At 42.0% G+C, this 12,238-nt stretch overlaps 1 protein-coding gene across 1 annotated transcript in view; it reads left to right on the top strand.

Moving 5' to 3' along the window:
- Positions 1–12,238, top strand: part of LOC135490598 (hemicentin-1-like) — a 41,285-nt gene that overhangs the window by 14,798 nt on the left and 14,249 nt on the right. Inside the window, exons 2-10 of the mRNA XM_064775824.1 lie at positions 1,111–1,244; positions 2,083–2,248; positions 5,269–5,412; positions 6,133–6,303; positions 6,842–7,012; positions 7,672–7,845; positions 8,358–8,537; positions 8,953–9,090; positions 11,663–11,764. Of these exons, the coding sequence (XP_064631894.1) occupies positions 1,111–1,244; positions 2,083–2,248; positions 5,269–5,412; positions 6,133–6,303; positions 6,842–7,012; positions 7,672–7,845; positions 8,358–8,537; positions 8,953–9,090; positions 11,663–11,764 (1,380 nt within the window). The remainder of the gene's footprint in view (positions 1–1,110; positions 1,245–2,082; positions 2,249–5,268; positions 5,413–6,132; positions 6,304–6,841; positions 7,013–7,671; positions 7,846–8,357; positions 8,538–8,952; positions 9,091–11,662; positions 11,765–12,238) is intronic.

Raw genomic sequence — 12,238 nt, 5'->3', positions numbered from 1 at the left:
CGGGCCGGCGATGGATGGAATTTGCCAAATTCGCACATATTCAAGTTATTTTCGTGGCCTATCTTTTTAAGTTTGAGGTATTTTAGAATAGAAATTGAACCCTCGGCTTCGGACCTTGGTTGAGTTACCAAGACACTCTCGGGTGGAGCTAAAATTTCTTCCAAACCCTCGCCTGTCGGCTCGGGTTTGGACTGTATTTTAGCTCCACCCTCGAGTGTCTTGGTAACTCAACCAAGGTCCTCCGCCTCGGGTTCAATTCCTTAAATCAAACTTTTTTAAGATGAACATTAGCGCAAAAACGATGTCACAATATGGAGAAACTCCTTTGACTGGCGCCTAAAATCAAATATTTTTTACAGTGTAGAATATTTCATAACGCTGCATAAAAATGGAACTGATACATCCCTCACTAAGCGATTATCCGGTCCGATCCAAATTAAAAATAAACCAGCTCAGTATTTACAAAGCTTGCCGGTATTCACACAATCCACTTTCGACAGTGTTGCTACCCCACTCTGAACTAAACCCTTTGGCTTTGCGAGAGTAGGTAGGTAATTAGTCCTACTCGTGATCACCATCACGCAACCAAAAGATATAAAATGACTTCCACTTGTCAGATTCCTTTCTGATGCTTAAACAGACAGCCTTTCATCGCGTATTCCTATTTCTCAATATCGTTATCCCCACTACCTTTTTATTGAGGTTAGACTTTGATCTTTCCCTCTGTTCTTTATAATGCTCTCAGCCATTTACTGTGAGTAGCATTACGTGTACGTATTTGCATTGTATTTTTGTCAATGTTCTTTTGCCTTTTATCCTATGTTTTTCACCAGACCTGAAGAAGACCTTGTATAGGTCATAAGCTAGCCTCAAATATAACACGACGACCATGAAAAAAGATGTTTCAGAAAATTATTACTACTGTAAAGCACTAAATTTTGCCGGTGCTTTTTTGCAAAACTTGGCGAAGAACCATGATGCGCGAAAATGAACATGGCGGAAAAGTCGCTAAAAATAAAATCGCGAAAACTTATTTTCATAAATTTAATATTAATACTTTAAAAGTATAAAGGAATGTCCATTGTCTAATTATCTTTTCATTGAATATAGTTTCAGATGCTGATCTGTGTTACAGAAAGTTCCGACAAAAAGTTGGAGGATGTCGAGGTCTGATGCGGAAAAGATTCCGAAATGCTGAGTCATGCTGTAAGAAAAAATCGGCAGCAGGATATGCTCAAGTAGAGGTGAGGTTTTTATATTTTTGATGATTTCTGATGCACACAAAGCTGAATATAAGATTTCTTTAGGGAAATCGACCATATACAATAGGGTCTAATCGTGTTCTTGTTATTTATGACCCCCCCCCCCCTCGTAATTGGGCTAAAACCGAAAACATAAAAATGCCCTCTGTTCGGCTCATTTGAATCATTTGAATACATCTTACACATTATGATAATATCCGGGTTTTCGATCTGAAAGGATAGGATATGTTACACTGTCCATAGTCCGTGGTAGAAGAAAATATGGAGATATAGCTCAACACTTTGTACTCTCTAGTTCAGATGCCCATTGATCGATGACATCGACTTTCGGTCCGATCTGATTCTTCTCTTTGACACCAGTTGGTCAAAACATGGCAGACGATACCCAGACGATGACTTGGATTCGGATATTACGTGAGAAAATCACTCACACCTTGTCCAAAGTTTGTTATTTCGCAGAAATGGAAGAAATGAAAGTATGCTAGAGACACGTGTGGTTGATGGACTGTTATGACTTCAATATGCAATCCCGTCTTGATGTTTGGACATATTTACACTTTACAGTGGCGATGTGCGGCATGGTTTGTTAGGTCATATCAACTGCGCATGATTCAAAATTCATAGATGTTGACACCATATCAGCAGAAAAACGACTATTGATTTTTTGAAGCGTCATGCTCGTCAGGGTGGGTTTACCTTTATGCCAATGTATCCCTAACACTATAGTAGGAGGGCCCGTGAACCGTTCCACTGTAAACAATATGTGTCAACATGTGAAAATGAACGTGGTACAGAGCATCTCCTGTTCTCTTATCTCCAGGAATATGTTGAAGGTAGACGTGGCAAGAAATACTACAAGTGTGTTTCGTGTGAAGAACTAAAGCAAGATGCGAAAGGCATCAACACAACTATACATGCAGTACCACAGAAGCCATCCAAGTCCCACACCACCGCAGAAAACAAGGTCGAGGCGCTGGTCATGTCAGGTGAGGCTTAGCCCATATTTATATAGTCTCTAAGCTGTACATCGAGTCTTTGTGTGAGCTCGAAAAACGCCATAAATTCCAGCCATAACGCATTTAAGCTTAAACCATGATGAAAAACAGGAAAACCCCTCGCGATCGGTGTAAAAACGTCACAAGGCTAGCGAACCAATCAGGCCATTGTTTCGTCAACCAATCATTTTCGGGGACGATGTATTGGTCTATGTTAGGCTGCTCTAAAAGGCGAGCGTAGACTATTAGGTGGACAGAATAAACCGCCTATTTTTCTTTTTTAGTCACTCCGGTATTTTCAAAATTTCGCAAATTTCCAAGGTTGCTGATCAGGAAATTTTTGTTTTGTTTCTATAGATTGTTGGATCTTGTTACCTCAATGTCTTAGTTACTCAATGGCTCATGGTTTTGAATCTGATGTTTTGATTTCATATGATATTCATGACAGTCGGGCGAGTAACGGACGAAACTTGAGCTGGTACTAGATGTCCACGGATTTAAAAGAAAATGACAAGTTTGAGAGACGTTGATATTTCTACCCGTTTCAGCCAAGTTGCAGAAACATGCTCAAAATGCCTTTTTAGCGAATATCAAAATAATATATTTTTCATAAAATTATTTCATTATATCTGTAGACTTGCCACAGCAAACATCTTTTGAATACATTTCCTAATATAGACTCGATAGTTAACATGTACTCGCGTCTAGTTGATAAGTCTGTACGCTCCAATCTATGAATATTCAATGGTGGTCTCTCGAAGCAGTAAATATCCTGTCTGGTTTTGCCGTAAATATATGGCGAGTTCACATGATCAGTCACTACGAGAGAAGATCCTGTGGCAGAGATAGTAGCGCGCGCAGTAGAAGTGGGCGTGGAGATCACAATAAATTGAAATTACCATCTAAAGCACATTTCTGTGGATCTTTGCATTAAAACTGATTTTCATCGAGCCACTTTAACTACATAGGTATTTGACGAATTTATAAGCCCCCCTTCTGAGGAGGGGCTCTTAAGATACACGCGTGTGCGGGAGTATAATGACGAGAAATAACGAGAGTAACTTGTATAGGCTACAATCAATTTTTTTTGGTTTTTCAAAATGGCGCTTAATTAACTCCGTTTAGTTTACGATTTCTCCGCGATCTTCCGGTGGTGGTTGCTATCCCATTGGTTGAAATTAATTTAAATCTTCATGGGAATTCGCTACATATGCCTAAGAAATTGGCCAGTTATATTTATATTTTTATTAGGGAAATATCCGTCCTAAATAAAAGAAAAGGGTGGTTTATTTCAATTTTGTGTCGACATGGTCGAGGTCACGTGACATAAGCAAAACAATCGCACACACCCGTCCAAAGAAGGCACTTTAAGTAAAACAAATACGTTTTTCCAGCTTAAAAACACACTGACGACTAAGTTATATTGGTCTACTGCCCGAATCTGAAGTAGCAAAATGAATCACAAACTAGAACTAGCTCTATTTAGCTATAGTTGCGTGAAAAATTCGGTTGAGCGACATTCTGCACCCTAGCGGCCAATAATTAAACTACTTTCATCCGTCTGCTCCGGTCTCGTTAGGGAGTTTTTCCCAAATGTACGCAATGATGACGTGCCCCATTAACAGCTATTTTAAATGCGTTTCCAAAGTGAATGCATGAGGACAACCCATTTGTGTCCTATATCACTGGAAACGCCCGATTCCCCTGATTCTGCAGGATGTTAAATCGGGCATTTTATTTCTTTAAATAAACCATAAGCGTCGCATTTGCTCCTAGACCTAGCTCTGTTCACCAATTATGGCAATATTGGCAATTGGGCCGGACAATCACGAAACCCCTCAAATATTATACATTTCTTCCTGAATAATTCTTACAGTGACCATGCCCCCATGAAAGACAGTTGCTCACGCTACACAACAATCAAAAAAATCGAGGGTCAACTTTTGAGATATGTTGAATTTTGCACAAATCAGCGAAAAAACGCACCAACTGGCACTGGACGGCTTTTCAAAACGGGGCCGACACACATCCCAAGTTCAGTGTACACATACCTCGGCAACAGTAAATGCGTAGTTTCTTGCTAGCCGCCTATTGAGTAGCGCCTCTAGGTTTCAGAAACTCCCAAAAAACATGTCTTTGCCAAAACAACTGCTAAATCAACACTGACGTACTGTGAGGACCGAGAAATCAATGATTTTAGGAACTACAATGTATTACCAAAACAAAAATGTGTCGGAAGGAACTATGGATGGTCCCAACATGGGGGGTTTGGGGGGGGTTTCCCCTCCATTGTACTGGGTAAAAACGTGACGCTATCGTAGGGGGGTTCGGGGGTGCTCCCCCGACCTAAAGGGGGGCTCACTAAGTCCTTGACTTTACATATTATCATATGTATCGCTACGCCATGTGATCAGGTGCAACAGTATATGCAAGTGCACTGGGTTGTGATGAATTGTTCTGGATAGCTATAGACAGAGGCAGTAACGTTTATTTGGCACTCCTGCATGCACCCAACCAGTTTTCATTGGCTTTCATTAGTCACCAATCAACCTGTCAGAACGCAGCAATAATCCACGCATGATTTGTTTTATGTTGAGGTTGATGTTACAAGGAAATTTGCTTCCTTTTTCTTCTCATAATATCACTGCTGTCTGAGTGTTTGATTGGTGATCAGTGACGCCCACTGAAACTTGCTTCAGTGCGGAAGAGTCGAAAAATGAAAATGCAATGCTTATTGCGCTATGCAGGTAAGTGATCTCTCACAAAATGGTAAATTGTTATCAGGGTGGTGGCGAAATAAAGGACCGCGTTTTCTACACAACATTTTACGCTTGTAATTGTAACACAATATTTAGCCAAGTACATGTAATTCAAGTATTGAATTTTTCGACTTTTGAAAACGTTATTTAGAACGCTTTTTCGAACATATCACAACTTTTCTGCTCGTTTTACATGAGTCTAAATCAATAGCGTTATTGATCACTCTGACGTTAGGCCCTCGTTCGTTTCAGGCTGGACGAAATGGAGTGATTGGTCCAAGTGCAGTGTTACATGTTTGGCCGGGGTCCAAGAGAGGATCCGCCTATGTCCCTCTGGTAACTGTGTTGGCGAGCACAAGCAGGCGAAACCCTGCAGTTTACGGGCTTACTGTCCAGGTATGAAGCTTACTAACGCAGCAGTCAATTTAAATGGTAGCACCTCCCTTCTCAGGAGACACAGGCCTACCCAACGCTGGAAATGAAATCGTCAGGTGTTCAACACATTTATAACAACCACAATGTGCTCTCTTGGAAATAGAGGATTTCGAAATATTTTTTTAGGTTTTTCAGCCAACAGATTGAGATATGCACCCAATTGAAATTTTACAGCGATGTGAAAAAAGTACCATAATATTCTTTTTTCATTTTAACGAGAAAAAAACCCCGCTGTGTGGGGTGTATATTTTGTGTTGGCCGAAACGGTTTTTCAAAGCTCAACAGCTTTTATTTCAAAGAGAGTGTTCACTGATTGTAAGGACTTCATGAATGACGGCATCGATAGGTAATCGGCACTTCTTATTGTTCCTATCGAGTTTCGAAGGTAGAGAAAGCTGTTTGTGCATAAGCCAATACACCCTAAATAAGTGGTGACCACTCAATCGTTGCAAAAACCTTGATGGTCAAGATGAAAAAAGTGAACATTTCTTTGTTACCAGCTGTGAGAAATAATCAGCGAAAATAAAATCGTCTATATCTTCCCAATGATACTTTTACTAAACATGTTACATGTGAATGGTCAACATAATATGTCTTTGGCCGATTCCATTAAAGTTCTGAATGTTTTTATGCCTATCCGAGTGTTCTTATGCCTACCAACATATCGTGTTTTTTTTGCAGTGGATGGCAACTGGGGCCCTTGGTATCCCTGGGACGAGTGCTCGGAGACATGTGGAGGTGGTGTGCAGATCCGCAAGAGGCAGTGCAACAACCCACCACCAGTGCACGGAGGAGTGGACTGTGAGGGCAACAGCACTGACACCAGAGACTGCGGAAACAAGATATGTCCAGGTAACATTTTTAGCCAGAGCAGTGGCTACATTCTACATCCTGTGGTTCAGAAGTTTTTTACTCATAGTGCATGGCACCGACTTGCTGCGAGAACACACCTTGCAACACAGAGTAATCATCGAACTTCTCCTCTTAAAATCTGGATCAACCCTATATCCAAGGTTCTCTGTGTGCCTCAATCAAAAAGTTTGTGTAACCCTGGTCATGCTGTGGGTATCGAACCGGAGTCATATAAAACCCGGGACGCACTACTCGTTTCTAGCTATGACGGCGTGGATACAGTGCATGAACATGAATTAGAGGGTAGTGTGTATACTATACGAATGCACCTTGAATAGTCATTTGCCAAGCTGACCGAGAATCATATCTGATATTGTGCATTCAAAACAAGCCTTCCAAGTTATTACCGAGGGGCCTGCCCCCTAATAGTGCCTGGGAAAATGTGTGCATCACAAAATAGAAGCCCACATTTGCACTTCGGATCCATAGAGGATCCATTGTTATTCATATTTTTAAAGCCTGGTTTCCATCTTTTCAGTCCATGGAGAATGGTCTGACTGGTCAGAGTTCTCGGAGTGCAGCGTGACGTGTGGGAAGGGTGTGAAGGTCCGCATGCGCGAATGTAACTCCCCTGCACCTACCTACGGAGGCAGATGGTGCCGCGGTAGATCCATACAGCAGAAGAAGTGTCATCTTAAGATGTGTCCAAGTAAGTCAGTCCTGTCTGCTACAGCGATTTGGTACAATTACAAATATCAAAACAACATTGAAAGCTCGGACTCCTCTCCCGCGGGTTGAAATTGAAAGCATACCCCTCTGAGGGCCACTAGTTCTTTTACGTCGTAAGCTATTTTTCCAGTTTTACCATCCACTGCGAATGGTACATAATAACGTACTGGATAGCCTTATGTGAGATATATGTCACGTAGTGAATGGAAAAAATTACCAGGTAAGGTAAGGTGGTGCAATTAAAGCCCTAGTAACAATATCATATGGCGTATGGGTGCAATAATATGCACAGCCAGATCTGTCTACACGGTAAGATGCTTAATTGTACTGTGTCTTTAATTGTACCACTTCACTATATCTCTTTATACACAAAAAGTCTGAAGGTGGCCTTCAATTCTGACTCGATGCAACAGGCGACCCATTTGCCAAACTATACAAACTGTACACGAAAAAACTTTTTTGTCAAGCATGGTTCTTTGCAATTTGACCCCGTATAAATGCTCTGTGATAAACAAAAAAGCTTTAGAATTGCTGAAGAGGATCGCGAAAACCAAAAGCAGGGATCGAGTTGTGGAAACTGTTATTGCAAGAGTTTCTGTTGGTGTTGGTTTGAACATTTTAAATGATTTTCAATTTCAGTTGATGGTGGCTGGTCACTTTGGGGTTCATGGACTCATCCAACCATTTCATGCGGCGAAGGTGAACAGAAACGGACCCGTAGTTGTGACAGTCCCGTGCCCCAATTTGGAGGCAATGGATGCCAGGGTGCCGCAGTGGAAGTGAAGAAATACCAACACAGGAGGAAGTGTCCAAGTAGGGGATATAAAAATTATATTATTGTGAAACGAAATCGGAACCGTAGTTGTGCAGTCCCGTGCACCATTTGGAGGCAATGGGTGACAGGGTGCCTCAGAGGAGGTACAGATAGTAACACAGGCGACAATGTCAAGTGAGAGATGTACAGCATATCATTGTAAAAAGAAGCGGGGGGGGGGGGCGTTGGCAGTCCCGTTTCCCAGTTTGGATGCAAATGGGTTCATGGGTCGACAGTGCCCAAGTAAGTGGCTGATTGCATTAGGCTGAACAGATGCGGTCAAGTAGCTCAGTTGTGAGAGCCCTATGTGTCTCCAACTCGAGGGACCAAGGTTTAATTTGTTGTTGTTGGTTCTCTCTCCGGACACGACAGGGCCAATGAACGTTAGTCTCAAAAAGTCCAGCCCAATGGAGAAGGCATTGGTCTGGACGTGGGTGTATTGACATGATATCGATGTTATGCAAGTTTGGGGCTACTCAGTTCATCAGCCAGTTGTAATGATATTTTTCAGTTGACGGTGGTTGGACCGAATGGACCGCCTTTGGCCAGTGCAATGCACCGCCGTGTGAGCGAGGCTTTCAGTTACGTTCTCGAAGTTGCTCGGAACCGCGGCCGCAACATGGTGGACGATATTGCCTAGGGAGGACGATTGAAAAGCAGGAGTGCACTAACCACGAAGACTGCCACAAAGGTAATATATAACTAAAAGTTATTTTCAAACCACTGAGTTGTTATATGAAAGTCGTTTTCTTTCTTCTCAGTCAAAATGGTCCATGTGCCGATGTTATGGTTTTGAAGGTACCCGCTTAGTGTTACCCCTCATTGCTTGACAATGCTGAAAAAACAGATTGACCTGCTTTCCTCAATTTCCCCATCTTGAAAAGTCATGGTCTCTCTGGCTCTCAATGATATGGCAACACTGAAATCAGCAACAAATCAGCAACACATGCAGAAAGAACAATCAGCGATATACGCGGACCATCCATGAAATGGGCATCACCAAGTGCACTAACCAGTCATCTGAAAGCAAGGAAAGAATTGCGTATCAAAAGCTCTGCATGATTTTCTTGACACGCACGAAGTCCTAAAGCGTTTCAATCTTCCAGTGGATGGCGGTTGGTGCGAGTTCACCCAGTGGTCTCCATGCACACTTACATGTGGCGACAGCCTCGACATAAGCTATAGGACGCACACAAGGGAGTGCAATTGTCCAGCACCCAAGAACGGTGGGAAAGACTGCAGCGGTAAGTTAGCTGCGATTATATCATTGTCACGACAATACAGTAAATACGAGATAGAGTTAGAGTGCTGAGTAGACTATGTGATTACAGCAAAAACAAGTCATCGTGTCTCCTCCAACTTCTAGTGTTTCTGTAATACGTTACATGTGTACATACTCGATCGAGCAGGTCTCACTAGCCAGTGCGGAGGCCAGGCCTACCTGCCTCCAAAAATGACGCGACGTCATTTCATGCATACCCCTGTTCCAGCGGCTGTGGACCTGGCAGTTTCTCACTCCCACACAAACCTATACATTTCTGAATAGCTTGTCAGTTGTAGAATACATCTGGCAAAGTTTCAATGTCGTCTCTATGGAATGCCAAAGCGGAATAAACTCAACACAAGAAAATATCTCAAGATATTCTAAATTCTCTACCAACAATCATGAACTTCAACCAAAACTTTAAAGAAACAAAAAAAAGACGCAAGAAAGAGGAAACACCTCAAGATAAAAAAACCTCCCTCAAAGAAAAATAATTCGCCTCAACATTAAAAAAGTCCCTCAAGGCAAAAAATTCCCTCAAGATATAAAAAACTCCCTCAAGAAAAAGAATTCGCCTCAACATTAAAAAATTCCCTCAAGATATAAAATTTCCCTCAAGATATAAAAAACTCCCTCAAGAAAAAGAATTCGCCTCAACATTAAAAAGGTCCCTCAAGGCAAAAAATTCCCTCAAGATATAAAAACACTCTCAAGATATAAAAACTCCCTCAAGAAAAAGAATTCGCCTCAACATTAAAAAAGTCCCTCAAGACAAAAAATTCCCTCAAGATATAAAAACTCCCCCAAGACTCACGTGACCAGGATCAAGAATCACGTGACACGCATAAATCCCTGACGTCAGACGTCGGCGCGCGAGCTGTCAGCTTTGACATTTTGAGGATGGCGAGGCAGCACATGCAGCAGGCTGAGCTTGATCGACTCTTCGAGGACTCTCAAATGGAGGATCTGTTAAAAGATCTCCGTCGTAATACGACCGATGCTCCCGAAGGCGTACGTGGCATCGTCCGGCAGCTGCTCGATCATCCGTACATGGCAGGGATAGGGCGCCAGCTACCACTACCAGCGGGGTCAACGACAACAGCAGCAGCAGCAGCGCCAGCGATTCAGGTCATGCAGGTGATAGGCTATGCTAAAGGCTAGGCCTACATGTATAGGCTACACCATTATACATCATGCCCGGACATCATGCCGGGACACCATGACATGGGTAACGGATCCTGGTCACGTGATTCTTGATCCTGGTCACGTGAGTCTTGGGGGAGTTTTTATATCTTGAGGGAATTTTTTGTCTTGAGGGACTTTTTTAATGTTGAGGCGAATTCTTTTTCTTGAGGAAGTTTTTATATCTTGAGAGAGTTTTTATATCTTGAGGGAATTTTTTGCCTTGAGGGACCTTTTTAATGTTGAGGCGAATTCTTTTTCTTGAGGGAGTTTTTTATATCTCGAGGGAAATTTTATATCTTGAGGGAATTTTTTTAATGTTGAGGCGAATTCTTTTTCTTGAGGGAGTTTTTTATATCTTGAGGGAATTTTTTGCCTTGAGGGACTTTTTTAATGTTGAGGCGAATTATTTTTCTTTGAGGGAGGTTCTTTTTTATCTTGAGGTGTTTCCTCTTTCTGGCGTCTTTTTTTTTGTTTTGAGGGTGTTTCTTTAAAGTTTTGGTTGAAATTCATGATTGTTGGAAGAGAATTTAGAATATCTTGAGATATTTTCTTGTGTTGAGTTTATTCTGCTTTGGCATTCCATACGTCTCGACGTACAGTCATGCATAGACTGATGCAGCACAACGCATGAGACACCCTGTATGTCAACGCAAATTTGAAAGATTTCACCTTCATGCCTTAGAACTTCAAGATTAACAAGGATGGTGAAAAAACAATTTCATGCACATCTACTCATCACCTTGAGAAAGCCAAACGACAACTATTTCAATCTTTTATATAAATAAAGGGTGGTGTTGCGGCTTTTGTATGAGTTTTCTGCCCTCGAAAATTTACCTTGAGAACATGTGCAATCTCACAGGAACCAGTCTATGTCAACTTCCTGTTGAGCTATTAATAGCATGCGGGGCCTGCTCACCGTGTAAGTGCACAGAAGAAGCTGTTACTTTGCTCGAATAATCGTCAGAGCTACCCCTTCACAAAATACCTCGGACATTTACATTTGAAAAAGTAGCAATAGGGAGTGAGTAGGCCCACCTGTATCCATGGTAATCACCCAAGATCGAAGAACTAGCTTTTTTGGGGTGGGTGGGCGGGTGGAGGCTACAATCCGGATCTGATCACAACTGGATGTTGAGACCTAAGTAGCGTACCCGGGGCGGAAACAAATCCTAGATTCGTGCCGTAATCGCCGGTCACCACCTCCGGATGATGATGGCTCCCCTCCATGTTTTTGAGGAGCTCCTTTGTGAAATGACGAAATATTCACAAGTTGTTCTTGCGATAATTTGTCATTGCTTTGAACCCGTACTTAGGACGCAGATCTAGAAGAAGAAGAAGAAGAAACCAGTTTTCATAATTACTTTCAGGGGAGCACTTCCAAAACGAAGACTGTGAAATCGCGCCATGCGAGAAGAAACCCCCTGTGCCAGTGGAGACAGTTACAGAAGCACTCATTGTTGAAGCGTCAGGTGAGAGCAATATGCAGGAGGGTTAATCGGCCCAGGGCATTGACGTGTCCCACCTCAAGCATTAATTTAAAATCACAAAATCTCAATTGAAATTACAGGAAAAGTTTTTTTCTCGGGTATGGGAAGACGGAGATTGACAAAGATTTATTTAAGATGCATATTTCCATGGATTTAGATATCCGTTATATTTCGAATCCTTCAGTTATTGAAAATCAGTCACTAGATTCAAATAGCAGATTTAATCTTTTAGCCGTTGCTGAGCGGAAGATATACTTGTCAAAACTCTGTTCGCTTTGTATGCTTTAAATCGATGTTGCGCGATATTTTTTATGTCTGTATATGCTGCATATACATTTGTACTTTGTATCTGTAAACGGTTTAGGGGCAGAAACACTAATGATCTCCCTTAAAACACCGCCGTTTGAGGTACTGTCAGTATCATCTGATTGGCTGATCACAGATCTCTGCCAAGGC

The sequence above is a fragment of the Lineus longissimus genome, chromosome 7 (genome assembly GCF_910592395.1).
Source record: "Lineus longissimus chromosome 7, tnLinLong1.2, whole genome shotgun sequence".
In the NCBI taxonomy this organism is placed as follows: Eukaryota; Metazoa; Nemertea; class Pilidiophora; order Heteronemertea; family Lineidae; genus Lineus; species Lineus longissimus.
Note: the sequence above shows the minus strand (reverse complement) of the source record. Positions and strands in the feature narration are given on the sequence as shown.